Below are 16583 nucleotides of genomic sequence, written 5' to 3'. Positions count from 1 at the left end.
CCACCTTCCCATCTCTTCAGCCCCCTAAGGGAAAGCCAAACACATTGGCTACCTTTCCCATGGCCTCTCTCTTAACCAAACAAAAATATCATGAAAGGATACATTGCATCATCTCGAGAATGCTAAGAATGGAGAGCTCGTCGTTGGTGGAGTAGCAGGACGAAAATTCCTTCCTAAGGTCATGGAAGACGCTGTAGTGACTGGGCAGGTCGACCAGCTTGTTGCAGGCCTCCGGATGAAGACATTGCCGCAACGGCGCCTGGCCATCAACGACGAAGCGGGGCGTACTGCCGGCTGCGACACAGGTAAGCGACGACCACCATGTTTCAAACTGCAACAGAAATCAAACATTTGGTTCTTTACTCCTCTTTACTTTGTGTCAGGATGTCGCGTATTTAATCTACGTATAAGCTTATGGATAAGTGATGAAACTCGAACGGCAAACTGCACGCCACCTAACATAGAGGGGAGGGTGACACTTCCACACCTTTTCCTTTTCTCGTATTGCAAAGCTCACGCGGATAAACAATCAAGATCGGCTTCTTTTTTAGTAATCAATTCTTGCTTGTGCGACTTATGCCGATAATAGATAGTCGAGCTTGAAAGGACAAGGAAAGAAACGAGATGGCCAGTCATTGTTGCGAATGCTACTCGAAACGAAGAACCGAAATACAATACGATAAGTAAAAATGTCATTTCCATCGGGATTCCTATTATCATAGCTTGACCGTCAAGACTTAACGTTATTACTATAAACTGGCGATACACAACGAATACCATTCACCTTATAAACGACTATAATTTTCGCTGGCATTTATTAAGCCTCTCTACCCACTGCGTTTGCACTCCAAATGCGCTGCACTGGAGGTGCGATGAATGGAGAAGGATACGACGATTGGCAAGAGCGCGGAATAGCGTGTCAATAAATAAATGGCAGAAGTCAAATAGACGGGTTTCATCGAGGCAAAGGCAGTGAGTCGATAAGGTAGCGCGCTTTATGAGCACTGTGTGAGTGGAAAGGAGAAGAAGGTGGCCCCCGTCTCGTTTGAACGCGACAATTTATACGCTTTGAATCTGCAATGGCGAGGAAGGATATCGCACCCCTATTGCGAAACGCCTCGCGCTTTTGACAATCGAGTCGATGCACCTTGCTGCCCGCATACTCGGCTTACATCATTCTCGCAAGAGTTATAATACGACTGGAGAGAGTGTCTTTTTTAATCTTAATCGCGAATCTTAATCGCGTTTATTTGCCTCGCGAGTGCGCCTCTCTATTACCAATGGCCTCTTTATTAATTTATTAGCCGGCTAGCGCGGCTTAATGCTCGTTTAAATAGTAATGACGCGGAGGGGAGGTTAAATTGTTTTCTTAGATTGAATAATAATATGCCACCTCACACGAATCTTTACGTTTGAGCGAACATTGTTAAAGGCACGCTTAAGCGTTTAAGATAATACGAAGGAAAATGAGCTTAACGCGCGATAGATCGAACGCAACTCGTGCAAGGGTCAGATATTGTCGAGTTACACTGCTCGTATAATTTAGACCGAGCACACGTACTTACTTGCATTGAATGTGGAAAAAGAAAAAGAAAATAAGAAAGGTAGGGAAAAAAAATTATAGGCTTAATTATACATTTGTGTATGCGCATGCATGTAGGGCCGAATATGGCCGGATCATTTCTTTAAGTGCCTCCTGGTAGGCGCACTTACGCTTGGTATTTTCGCTTTAAAATTCAGCTTAGTCTGCGAGTTTTGCATTAAGCATGCGCGTTACGTACATTCAAGTAATTAAATCGAATGTCTATATTGATATTAATTGAAAAAAAAAAAAAAAAAAAAAAAAAAAAAAACAAAAAATATGATGGACGAATTGCGAAATGTATGCCGTCGAAATTTTAAATCATAAAAATGGCAATTTTTAAATGAAGACATTAATTATGTAATGCAAAATGCACTATCAAGATTTTATTTTATTCTCGAGTTCTCTTTGCTAATTTATAGATTGATATCTTATATAGGTCATAAATGATGAACATTTCCAATGGATTGCAATGGAATTGCGGTGATTAAAATAAATAATTATTACTTTTAATTTCCAAGCTTATTAATACAGAGACAGCCATTATAGAAAGTCAGGTATAATGAAGTTTTTCTTACAATGAAACCGATAAGGAATTTTTTAATATTATACTATGAATTCTTATACAATCGCAAGTAATTATAGTAAAGGATGAAACTCTTATCTTGTAATAAGACCACTTACTTTACTAACTTTCTATAGCATTAATAATGATATAATATAGTGTACTGACATTTTATTTAAATGTAATTAAAATCCTAGGGATTACGAATAATTAATATTAGAAAATTGTTTTATACATGAGCCGAGAGTGCAAATTATATTGATTACGAAAAAATATAAAAATTTGAATTTTTTTATCTATACGATTACACGAAAGACTATAGGGCTATCTCGGTAATAATATCTTTAGTAATGATTGACGATAATTAATACGTCAATTACTTTTAGTAGATTTTTATATCCTTTATAATGGAGAATAACTATTTTTATATAGTTATTAAACCGTTGAAATTACGCGCGTATTTTTGCATGATCGAACATTCTCCTCCGACTCACAGTACAAAGACAAATTTTTTAATTTCAATTAGCAATCGTTTAAAGTTAAAACTTGAAAGTAAAACTTCATATATATATATATATATATATATATATATATACGTAGATATTTTAAAAAGCCGAGAAGAAAATATAAATATATATCATAATTAACAATTATATTATAGTGCCCTGGCGTGCTTATAACAATTACCAATAATTAATACATTATATTAATGGATCTATCTATGTAACTAATTATTTTAAAAATTGCAATCATATATATATATATATATATATCGATTATCGTATTTAATTTGAGGCAAGTTAGAGTTGATACATTAAAGTAACTTCGTGTAGTTTAATGTGCCAAATGCATTTCTTCCACGATAAGCGATCAGTAGGAAAGGTATCTCTCGTATAAAAAATGAAATGTTTGTAAATGTAAAAGATCACGTGCGCTCGGCATCGTGAATTTGGCTGACCTACGTGATCGAACGTCGACTCCAAGCTCAGTTGCAGGTGTTCTTGGGAAAAGGGAAACTCCATGACTTCACCCCCCCCCCCGAATATGAGGCACGGGAAGCACCCATACGACCCACGGCGTCTCTTATCCGAGAAGAACTTATGCGCATCTGTGTAAGTACATCGAGACTTGTTACGCTATCAGATCGGGGTGTCAAATACCAGACCATTTCGAAGGCGTTTTACTTGCGTTACATTTATGTCTTTTCCCGCCTTCTTCTCGTGTTATCGGCTTCGGTCGTCTCTCAATTGCGTCGCTTTCGTATTAGCTCGTTATTTCTAGGCCGGACGCGTCTATTTTATCCGCGAATTCAATCGCTTCTGTATTTAGTACGCGCATTATTTATAATTAATAATACTCGGTAATTAATGATACTCGTATTTTTGTGCGCCTACAATTAGCTTGCAGAATTGCAAAATGAAAAGTTGTTGTCTAGAAGTTATTGGATTATTCAAGGAATGAATAATCTAATAGCCACACAGAACTAATGCGAAAGTGCAAATGGAGTCGGTAAGAAAGTCTCTCCTTACCTCTGTATACTGAGTAAGAAGAGAAAAGCCCGATGCGTAGAGATCGTCCGGTCAAAGTTTAATTTTGTATCATAATTCATGTAAGGCAAAACATTGCTGTAAGACACTGCAATAAACCTAATATTCATTTGCATTTCAAAGAAAGAACTCTTGCGGAGAAAATATCTCGCACCTCGCTCGCAACCAAGTACTTTACTTTATATTATTTAATAAAACTTTATATTAATTAACGCGTTCATTTTGCAATAATACTTCTTCGCTAGAATAATGAGAAGCCGCTAATATCACTATACACTTCTTGATAAAAGGTCACTAACATTCAGGTTATAATTTTTTTTATTATTATTCGATTTATATAATTTCTTAACTAGTATAATAAAAGCGGCCCGTGCGGGAGCATAAAATTATTATTAAAATAGTGCTTTGTTAATTTGCCGATCGAAAGAGGGAGTCGAATAAATACATAAATTACACGCTCTACAGTTCTTTAAGGCGTTTCTCTATTGGCAGCCAACTGGGCCCAATAGAGAGCATTTTGAAATGCCGCGATGTCGTCCATCTAACGGAGCTAAGTTGAAACTGATATTATCTCCCCCTCGGCCACTTCCCGAGCTTTGTCATCCGCTTATGAAGGTTCTGACTGAGCCAAACCCTATCGATAAATCGCCGATCACTGCAGCGCGATGATTCTCCTACGCGTATAATATAAAAAAATTCAAATTTAATTTTTTTAATAAATTATAGAAATTTGTAATTGGACTAGCTTTCATTGCTATTTCTTGTGACTTCAAGTGAGAATGTACAAAAGTATGGTGATTGCGAGGAAAGTTTTTGGCTCGAAATCAATCCTCCTATATAATTAATTATTCATTAAAAATTTAGAAATTTCTTCAGATTCTTCATTCTAATTATCCAAAAGCATTTTAATAATAATGATTACGAAAATTATATTAAGACTTGTTTAATTTTCCCTTTCGTCATATATCATCAAATGTAACAGTCACCTAAACGTAGGATTAATATTGCGCAATTTTTCAAACGAATCTTTCAAATCTCACATTTGAAAAGCAAATACTTTACTACATTATCTCATTAATTACTGCGACACCTTAATTATTAAACATATAAATTAAGTTATCATAATTTCTAGTTAGATAAAAATGATTGCGCAATAAACAAATACCGAGCATAGGCATAACGTTCGCATATGGATTATTTATACACAATTATGAGCGCAAGTAAATGTCATCGGACAAGCTTTAATCCATAAATAATAAAATTAATGCTCAAAATTAAAAGGCCGAGCGTGCCAGAACAGCGGGCGATTAAAGCATCATTATTAAGTAACTTCTATTTTATTTTACAGCTCGGTATTCCCCGGGGCGCAATTTAACGTCAATCCAGTTTAATTGCGCCAGGTCGGCAGCGATTTTTCATAAGGTGAAAACAAAAAAGAAAGGCAGGAAAGAAGAGGACGACGCCCGGAGACGCGCACGTACTAACTCACGTACGCACGCACGCACGCACGAAACGCACGCACGCACGCACGCACGCGTATTGCCATAATGTTTCTCATGGTAAAGGAAAGTGGTTAAGTGTAGATAGTACTGACGTACGGCGACGGCGGTGGCGATGGCGCGGCGGTACACGCGCGCACACCAACGGATCATTACGATCTCTGGGAAATTACAAGTACTCCACGCGAACGCACGAGCCTCGATGAAAAAGATGAACAACACGTCGAGTGCCGTCGATGGGAAGAGATAAGCCAAGTGGCGTGCAATAACGGTAACGAGCTTTCCCAGCTACGGCTACGGGCTTTACGGGAAAGTGGAGTGGATCGCGTGCGCGAGATGATCGTCCCCAACTTCGCGCCCAACTTCCTTTCCCTGCCTGATCGCCAATCGCTTGAAATCCGAATGAAGCGGCGTGAGACAGTGGTGATGGCGGTGGTGGGTGTTGAGACGGGAGGGTGGTTGGGTTGGTGGAGAGGGAGGAAGCCTCGGCCTCTTTTCGCGAATACTCTCGCAATTACTCTCCTTCGCGATCATTTTTATTTCTCCTCGATTGCCCCACTATTAGCCGAAAGATCGCACAACTCGTCCCGAAAACGAAAGAGAAAACGTAGCTAATCGAGCATTAAACATTTTCGGTCCTATTCCCATGGAGATAATGCACCACTTTAAGCCCCACTGTCTCTTGTTAGTAAGAAAATGCCTTTATTCGCGGATCGAAATTACGCCAAGGCGTGGCAACAAGTGCAGCAAAAAGTTGATGTCCGTTTTCGGTAAAATTATAAAGTACAGATTGAAGTAAAGGTACGTTCTCCCCTTTTAAAGTGCGGGCAAATGCAACGCGACGAAATAAAAGTTTCGCCTTATTTTCACGGGAGCAGGAGAGCCGAAGCAAGAGAATTAAAGTTACTGGTTACATTCAATAAAATTATATAATTGCCACGCGGTGTATTTTATTTTCCGTTACGTTTCTGTCGCTCCATACTAGCACAATTGACACTTATATACACACTTTAATTACGAATCATGAATGATTTTCGCTTTTATTGGCAATAATTACAGCTCGATATAAATGCTCATCATATATTATTATTAAGCAAATATTAAGTAAGATATATATTATATTTCATTTTTTGTTTTGTTATTTGCTTTTGCCAAGGTTATATGTCATCTACACTATGAGCTACGATTAATTTTTATTAAAAAAAAATTAGTGTTAAGATTTTTTTCTTATACATTAATTACGAACACACTAACTCATTCGCGCTTTGTATTATCATGATTCTTTTCAAGAATTTCAAGATTTTTCCAAGAATCGAAAAACCTCTCACTCGTTAATAGAATTAAGGTTTTACCTGCCTTAGTATAATGAATAATATATGGAGTTTTTAAAGGTATTTTGAACAGCAAGATGAACTTTTTACGAATATATACATATGCTTGAATAGTGTGAAACGTTTTTTTATCTCGACAAGCAAGTGTCATGCATAAACATTGGATATTAGAATTTGTAGGCTTTGTGTATATTGTAAATTTCTTATAGAGATAATTATGAAATTCTCATCTTGGATAGTGCAGATGCAAGGTGCTACATAAAAAATGAAATATACATGATGCGCATTTGCATTATCTTTGCTGCATAACAATTTTTTTAATATTACCTATTAACATTTTATTTGCTCCATCGTCGTGTCTATTTTGAAAACTTATTATACTTTCATAAATTTGTTTTTTACACAAATAGATAGATAAATAAGAAGCTCTAATTAATTACGTAAGAATAAATAGCGAAACTCGTATTGAAGCGTATTTGTGCGCGGTTCGAAATTTTTATTGCATTAGGACTTTTTAAATTAAGCAAATTATGCAAATTCAAGTGAAAATTAAAAGCAATATAATTTTATCATAAAAATCAATCGGTATTAAAATTTCATATTCTATAAATAATTGAATTTGATATACGTACAATGCCGATAATGCTTTGAAATATTAATTGAGAATACAAAAATTTATAAACATTTCAAATACAACGGGTAATTTTCAATATAATGAGGATATATGATGTAATGATGTATGATGGAAAAAGTATAATTACAATAATTAAGGCAATTACATTTCATAAATATTTATTTTGTGATGAGTCTTTGCGAATGGGGAATTTGAAGTTGATTCAGAGAACGAAGTTGTATTAAGGCTTGCTAAAATTGTAGCTCTGGTACCGTAATTCATTTGTATCGCAATTTCTACCTTACAAGTCATAATGGCTGCTTTTACCGGAATAAAAGACAATTTACAGTTTTAATTATCATTCTAACGATCGCAAACAACCAATCATATCTGTGGAGTTTTTCGATACTATAACACTTTTTCTTTGCATTCTATCAGCATGATATTATTTTATTACAAATTAACCCAATCCAATTGGGGAAAAAAAAAAAAAAAAAAAAAACACGGTATTTGTTCTCGATTGAGAACTTATTTGATATCTAAGTACGGGCAATATCGTAACCTCCAGGATATCTTGTGAAAACATTAGAATATGATGCAATGCGGGCGTGCATTTAAATTGTAGCAGATTTATAGCGGAAGTAAGATAATTGATTATTAGATTGCTAATAACAAAATATAATAAATACATCACCTGTTGGATGGCCTGATGAAGAGGAATTCCGTGTTCGCGGAGGGTCTGCTCGGTCAAGGCTGGTGCATGCGATAGGGCAACTTCGTTCACAATGCCGCTACTTCCGGCAACAGCTGGATTATCACTTCCGTTGCTACCGTTGCTTTCCTCCTCCATGACCATCGGCTTCACAATGTACTGCTGCCTTCCCATAACCTGCAATTGAGATTGTAATTTTGATAAGCTCATCAAACACAATGCGTGGCGAAGCGCGTTTGTTGAAAAAAGATGAACAAAAAAAAAAAAAAAAAAAAAAAAAAAAAAAAAAAACTACAACACCGATATAATGTATACTCTTGTAATAAATTTCGAATCCAGTTACAGGATATCGCGAGGAACGTTATTTGTATTCTTGATTTATAAGACGTAGACTGGTTGCGAAATTGCAAACCACGCATGATTATTTTAGATAAATTTCTTCTTCTTCCCCCCTCCCCCCTGTAATTAAAGGATAATTAGCGTTGCGTTGAAACTTTTTACCGTGTCTTACATTGGTATTATTAGGAGTCTCATAAATTTTAAATAGTCAAGCATAAATCATTTAAGACTAATAGAAAAAATAAAATGAAAAAAAAATTAAAAACTTCGTAATAATAAAGTCGAACGAAATAGAATAGAGTCGCTCGAAGGTTATATTATAAGAATAAGAATATTTGAATAACAACACTTTTTTTTCTTCAAAACACCTTATAGAATTAAATTATATTCTCTATTGATTACTCAAATCAATTGCCATTCGAATTCATTAGGTAACGCGACGGCACAAAAACCCATGCTTTTTCATATATCTTTTTCATATTTCTTGAATTATGCATAAATATTGACCATAGTCGTGTAGACCGTAAATTTTAAAATAACATTATCAATTGTATTACTTAAGAAAACCTTGCTTTTGTACAATGACGTTATCCTTTTCAATTTTTAACAAATCACCTTCGATATTATAATAATATATCTTACTTAATATTTAAATATTTTTAAACAAGTTTAAGAACTTCAAAACTATTTTTCTTCTTTTTCCCCAAGATAGCTTTGCTTATTAAACAGAAATAAGTAAGTGATGTGTAAGCACCTACCGCCATAATTACAATACGCACATACAATAAGCATTACCATTATTTTATATACAAGTTCAATTCAAATAAATACAAGAGTTAATTAAAATAATATCAATTAAAAATATGAATAGTTTTATCGATACCAAAGCTAATTAATTCTACTAAATTATTAATGATAAAAATAATTTTATAAGACGTACCCTCATAATATTGAAAGAAGATTCATTTTGAAAATAGATAAAAAAAAATTCTAAATTTCATCGAATATACTACAATTCTGCCGGCCCATATAAAGTAATGACGTCGCGGTCTGGACGTGAAGGCCTCGATAATATGTTTTTCAGTTTGTGACGAGAGGATTCTCAAAGTAAGGTGTAAGAAACCGAAAGAAAGTACTTACCCACAAAAATAACCAAACAAATCCTTACTTTCTCGTGCAATATTAAATTATTATAAATCATTATTATAGACTTATAAATAAATAAAGGGCATTAAAAGTCCCTCTACCTTATATTTATGCATTATTATAGAGTATTATTACAAAAGAAATATATCCCACTGAAATCATACGTTCTGTAAAAAGAGGATAATAGCCTTGAATAAACGTAAAATATGATAAAAAAAAAAAAAAAAAAACTTGTATATGCTGTATATTATTTGTTACATTATGAAAATTTTGTATCTATTTAAAATAAATGCCATTAAAATGCATACGTCTCGACTAAGCAGAAATATTTATAAAATTACAAATTTGGCAGATATCGATTTTCAGCGACAACAGCTCAACTTTATTTCAAAAACACGATAATCGTTAACTATCATTCCATTCATGGCACTTTAAACAGCTTCGAAAAGTTCCTTCGAATAGTCCAGTGTCTTTAAAATTCCCAAGCGCATCTTTGTTGTTATTTTCAATATTATTGTGTTGTACAAATGCGTGTTCACATAAGCGTATGAATTTAAGGGACTAAACCAAGAACAATACGACGCTAAGTTTATCATAGTTGACTTGTCATTGACATTAAACTATTATTGATCGACGTTTAAATCTCGCGTCTACTGTACATTTAAATACCGAATGAGTATTCACCTCTCCAAACACTCAAATTTACTTTTTATCAACTCGTTATCGATGCATAGTTTCATATATATATATATATATATGTATATATATAGAGTGAGAGAGAGAGAGAGAGAGAGAGAGAGAAAACATCGTCTATATTAGTAACGAGGTGTTCTCTATAATAAAGAATAAGAAAGTAGAAAACGGAACGACGAAGCTAGAGCGGTAAATCTGCTCGCGGATCGCGGAGCCAATAAAAACAGTCTTAGAAAAGAGATGGCGTGCAGAGTTTAAAATCCGGACGAAGAAAAAGGAAGGGAAAAAAATTAACAAAAACAGAAAAAAGAAGAACAAACTAGAGAGCCGATAGTGAAAGTCTTCCCGGAAGCGCAATTGTCTCGAGAAAGAGAAATCCCACTTTATAACGATAAAGGAACGGCGCTTAACAGGCGACGCACCGACGTACGCAAATATCCGTGAGCGGCCTCGTAGGAGGAGGAGTTGCTCTGCCAATGGAAAGGCCACATTAGATTCTCGCTTCGGCCGTTAAAATGCCGCAGGAAAGCTCGAGGCAGCCGCGACCCGGGCTACCGTAATGCCGCCGGCATTAAAAGCGGCCGAAGCGAGCGCGGACTTTCGTTCCTCTCTTTCCGCGGGCGCACTTTCACGTTGAGCCGGTCGACGTGGCACTGGCGGAGCTGCTGCCGAGGTCCCGGATACCCCTGCAATCATGCCTCCGTCGCCACGTCGCGCAACGCCAGATGCATATTCATAGGCGCGGGTGCTCGAGCTATGTGCGCTTTTGACTCGGGCCAGGGTGGCCCGACCGTCGATCTATCGGCCCGGCGACTCGTCATCTCCTTGGCACACTAATTAGTTGCAAGTGGTATGGGTGTATACAGAATGTCGTTCGCTTTTCCTAACAAATTATATTTTATTTTTCACAACGACAGGCTATGATTTCCTACGCTACTGTAAATAAGGATTTCTCATTTGAGAGATTGCTGCCTTGTAAATATTTGCCATCGTAATTGAAATATTATTAAACCCCCCCCCCTCTCTCTTACTCTATGAAACTCCCTCCTTTACGCCCTTCAACCACGCTTGCTGCTGCCCCACTTGACACGTGTAAGCTTTGTATAGATGCTCGCGATAGACGAGCACACACTAAGCAGGAGAGAGAGAGAGAGAGAGAGAGAGAGAGAGAGAGAGAGAGCGCGCGCCAATGGCTTACAACGCACGCGCTTCGGCATTATAAAGTTTCAAGGATAAAAGGAGAATCACGGAGTCGAGGTGAGCATGTCGCAACAGGCAATTCTTAGCCCCAAGTTTTGTCCATTCCATGTTAATATTATTGAATTAAGTTCGTATCCTTTTACAACCGAGACCGTTACTCAGCTGAACCAACCGCGTGATCATACAGTTAACTGCAATTTTTTCGATTAATCGCCCGATAATGATTGTTTAAATGGTTTCAAATGTTAAACGTTAAAATAGCATCAGAAACAGAAACCGCCATAACAAAATAATTTCAATGTTATAAAATGCTGTACGAAATACGAAATATATTCGTGTGTTTTTTAAACTCATAATTAGAAAATTACATGAAAGCAGACGTAATTTTAAACTCAAAATATATCCTAATTCATAATGGAGAATGAAATCGTCGTTTATTACTTTTAATAAATAAAATAAATTTAAGTTCACAGAATGAATGATACTTCACGAAATTTTTTTCATTTTATTATTATTTCTTAATAATTTACCATATTTTTGTAACTTAACTACTACACCATTTACATCGTATAATTTGAGTTGCTTTAAGATAATCGACGATGCTCTTTCTGTATAACAACTTGAAAATTATGCGCAACAGTAATTTCAAAAACTATCATCAATCGTCGATGGATACATTATTATTGTTGTTGTTGTTGTTGTTGTTGTTGTTGTTATTATTATTATTATTATTATTATTATTATTATTATTATTATTATTATTATTATTATTATTATTATTATTATTATTATTTGTTGGTGTTGTGTAGTTGTTATGCATACTAATAATAATAATAGAAAATACTACTAGTATGTAGTATTGGGAATGTAGTATTGGGAGTGAGTAGCAGTAGGAGTAGCAGTAGTAGTAGTAGTAGTAAGATAAGAAGAGTATAGTGTACAGGTAAAACATTACTATTTTCACTAATTCTCAAATAGTTATATTATTGATGGCACATGAACATATCGAATAAATTTTTTTATATTATAAATAATAAATATGTATAAAAATTAAGAATATGAATTTTGATCCGGAAAATCAATTTTTAGAATTTTATTAACAACTTTACTATTGTAATTAAAAAAATATTTACTATCGATGCTTTGATTTTCAGTATTACATTTAATATTTAAATAATACAATCAACTAAATTTTCATTAGAATAAAAAATACACATTTGTAAATAAGAACGATTTACTCAATATAATAATATATAAAATAATTTCCATAGTAGTCAATACTTAAGTTTGCTTTATAATATTATAATTTTAATAATAGACAGATTTCGACTTTTAAAGAAATATGAATACTTGTATTTTATTTAATCAGGGATCTTATTTGTGCAATAAAATAATTAATGGATGTTAAAACTAATTAAAAATTAAATAATGCGTAATGTATAAAATGAAAAGTACCATCGGCTCAAACAATGATTGAAAAATATCATGCTGTTGCAAACAATGATTACGATTATATAACAAAAATTAATGGTTGGTTTCGAAAAATATTATTAAATTATTACTAAAATTACTTAAGCAATTCGAATAAAAATGAAACCAGCCGTAGTTTCTTTTCAGTAAAAAGCGAACTAGTAATACGCACTGTTTGTTTATCAAATTTTCTGAATTATATTTCATTTATTTCGTTTTGAAATTTAATATATTACATGTTTGTTAAGTCGGAAATACATATTTTCGTTTGTAATTTATACATAAATGTTTGTTAATGTAATTATCACTTGTAAAGTATACTCGGCATTAAACGAGAAAAAATCCTTGCATACTCCCAATAACTCAAAAACAACTTGTGTACAAATAATGGTTTTAGTTTTTCAAACCTCCACTCTATAAATGTACTCTATATGATTTTTCTCAACTAAAACAAATAGATAGAATTACTGGCACGAAGAAACTCATGACTGCATAAATTCCATTAATTTGTCCAAAGGATTTTGTGCTCCAGGGTTACATTAAAATATTAATAGTAAACATACATACAACAAATTCATAATTTATAACTAAAGGCGCAATTTATATTTTATGTGCAAATGAAAACAAAATTCTTTCATTTATGATTTCCTTCATTGACCTAATATGTTAAATTTCTATTAATAATTCAACTTACAAGTATTTGCATTGCTTAATAACTTTACATAATTAAATTCAATTACATAAATTTTTTAAATATGCAAGTATTCTATATTTTCTAAGTATAAGGATAATTAAAAATTTATCTGTAAATTTTGAAAAATTTCTTTTATTACTAAATTTAGGTAAACTCTAGCGCATTAAAAATTATCTGATAAAAAAATAGATTTTCAGTTCGTGGGTTGATTAATCAAATTTACGGGTTCCATTTTTACACAAAACGATATTCGTTGTGAAAATACCATGCTTGAGCAAACGAACTCGTGTTTACTTTAAAATGTAACTTTAATTTTCATATTATTCTACTTGTAGATAAGACAGAATTTTTTAATAATAAGACTGTCTACATATATTAAAAAAATAGTTTAAAAAAAAATATATAGAAATTAGTTAAAAATAATATTAAAATACATCATTTTTTATCGAATTAAACCTTGATAATAAAAATTTTTTAATTATATAGCATGCATTTGTCGAGTTTAACTTTCACAAAATTTGTCATAATCTGATTAATTTTCTAAAATAATACTTTACTCATATCAATCGATACTCTACATTATATCTAATATTGATAATAACCTAAATCATAATTATTTTACGATGCGATGTTTTTTCAACTGTGATTTATTATACATATGCATGCATGCATAATAGCTACGATTTTTGTTTTATAGTTACGATCTTAAAATCGACATTGACCATAACCATATTTTATTAAAATTATAATTTTACAAAACGATAGATAATAATAATAAATTCAAAACGATTATAACATTTTAAGATTTAAATAATAGATTCAAATACATTAAGGGCACTGATAAATGAAAAAAAGATATAATATTTAACCATTTTAATATTATCATTCTTATCATTTTAATATTATCATCTTATATTTTCAAAAATTATTTCTCGGTATTCGTACTACCGTCTAATTTAATCCTATATTATTTTTTTCATGTTTGCATATGTGATGTGATGAAATTGTATACACATTAATTCACACGCCAATATATATATATATATATATATATATATATTCGAGCATAATTAATAATTGCAAGGCGCAACATTTATAAGCTAAAATGAGTATAAAATGAATAAAGCGACAAATTTTACCGATACCAATATGTATATTGTATAGCACATTGGTAGATGTGTATTATGTATACATGTTAAACCGATGACTCGGTTGCGTAACACGAATGCTTGATGCCACAGTCACAAGTTAGCGAGCGATTTCACCGATTCGATATTCACAAAGGTGGGTCGAACCTTAATGATTCACGATATTATCTTTCAATGACATTTAATTTGGCCGTTGATTATAATCGCATTTGTGTATACTTTCTTGTGCACGTTTTACAGACTTGTATTCAAAGAATATGATTTTACAATTATAAGTCCATATCTTTTTGAATGCGCATTTTACGTATAGCTTTAAACTAATTAAATTCTGATATACATATGTAATTTATGTAAAAAAATTGTGTTATTAAATCATTCTAACGAATTTAACAAGAAAACTACTCAACCACTTATTATTTTTATCAACATTTATTTCAATATACAATTGACTTACTTAGCGACCATATAGTACGTGGTATAATAATTTTATTATCATAAGTTTTATTATGTTAGCGTTAAAAAATTATTTATATTAAAAACATTGCACTACAGAGAACAAAATATAAAAATAAATATGAACATCAAATTTTATGCAATTTAACAAATTTTCTTTTAATTGATGTAAAATCGGAATTCATGGTGTGGGTTATTAATTAATATTTATAAATTTTACCATATTTCATTTGTAAATTCAGATTTCTGTGCTACGTTATATTTACATAAAAATACTGGACAGTGTATTTTGTATTTATGTCAACAAGTGACGAAACACAATGACTTTGATTTTTTGTATAAGTTCCTTATTCGTAACTATTTTTAAACTATTATTTTGAATATCGACAAATGTCAATAAGAATATTAGAAGAAGAAAAAAATCTAATGCTATATCAAATTCTAGATTAGATATACAATGAATTATTGAATAATTATATTACAAAATGGAATATTGTTTGCTAATTGAAAAACGATTATTTTGTATCTAATAACACCCCAAAAATATAATTTGTGTGTTATTACAATTTAACAATAAAATCCTAAAACCCAACAAAATGAAATAATTTTAATCAACGTGTATTATCTTAGTGACTAACCTGACTATGCAATTTATTTTAATACTCCAATTGAGTTTGATAAATTAGTAAAATTACTAGTTTTGCATAATATGTTTGAAAATTATATTATCAGGAAAATAACCTTGTCTATAATTATTTATCGCGCATGCTTTAATCTATACTTTTAACATTTTAACCAATGATGAGTAATTAATGGGCTTGAAACATATACATCATTTCCCTTGTTGATCAAATTGAATGTTTAAATTCATTAACTCACTTACGAATGTGGTGTAATAATTTTGGTTTTAAAAGTAGCCATTATTTTAAAAACAATTGGAAAACACGTGCACATCATTGTCTTAAAAGAAGTTATCATGAAAAAATGTGCGAACATTTTATACAATGTTTATCAATGTATGTACATAGAAATTAATATAAGCATCATTCAAGTCGTAATTTTTATTTAAACTAAAACCCTGATATTTTAAATAAAAAGTTCACAAAAAGTTATATATATATATATATATATATATATATATATATTAAATATGCAACTCTTAAAGTATAGAAATGATTTCGCATGCACTTACTTACTCGTCTAAGATGAATACAATTTGCATATTCTCATTCATCAAAGATAACTAACAAATGTTTTTTATAAAGTCACACTAAAGACTGGTTCTGGTATAACAATGCATTTTTCTATTCAATGATAAGAACAACAAATTTACAGACTGAGTCCTATTCCAAAATTAGAATAACATAAGATTCAATACCGAAAGCGATATTGACAGTCGAAATACCTGTGGCAAAGTCGCTGTTAAATCAAATAAAATATAATAAAAGAAAAATAAATAAAAAAAAATAATAAAACCCTGTAATATTTTTTTATCAATTATTTCATGTTTTGTGTAATAATGATATACGAAAAGTAAAAAGCACTGTAAAACCGAATTTGTTCAATAAACGACACAGAAAATACATTAAGA

General features: G+C 32.3%; 1 protein-coding gene across 1 annotated transcript in view; it reads right to left on the bottom strand.

Annotated features, from left to right (window-relative positions):
* Positions 1 to 16583, bottom strand: part of LOC105367382 (RNA-binding protein fusilli) — a 64658-nt gene that overhangs the window by 27791 nt on the left and 20284 nt on the right. The window contains exons 2-3 of the mRNA XM_011506076.1: positions 7832 to 8026; positions 103 to 331 (exon numbers count right to left, since the gene is read on the bottom strand). Coding sequence (XP_011504378.1) covers positions 103 to 331; positions 7832 to 8026 — 424 coding nt within the window. The remainder of the gene's footprint in view (positions 1 to 102; positions 332 to 7831; positions 8027 to 16583) is intronic.

The sequence above is a fragment of the Ceratosolen solmsi genome, unplaced genomic scaffold (assembly GCF_000503995.2).
Source record: "Ceratosolen solmsi marchali unplaced genomic scaffold, CerSol_1.0 scaffold7, whole genome shotgun sequence".
Lineage (NCBI taxonomy): Eukaryota > Metazoa > Arthropoda > Insecta > Hymenoptera > Agaonidae > Ceratosolen > Ceratosolen solmsi.
The sequence above is the reverse complement of the archived record's forward strand: the minus strand, read 5'-3'. Positions and strand labels throughout refer to the sequence as shown.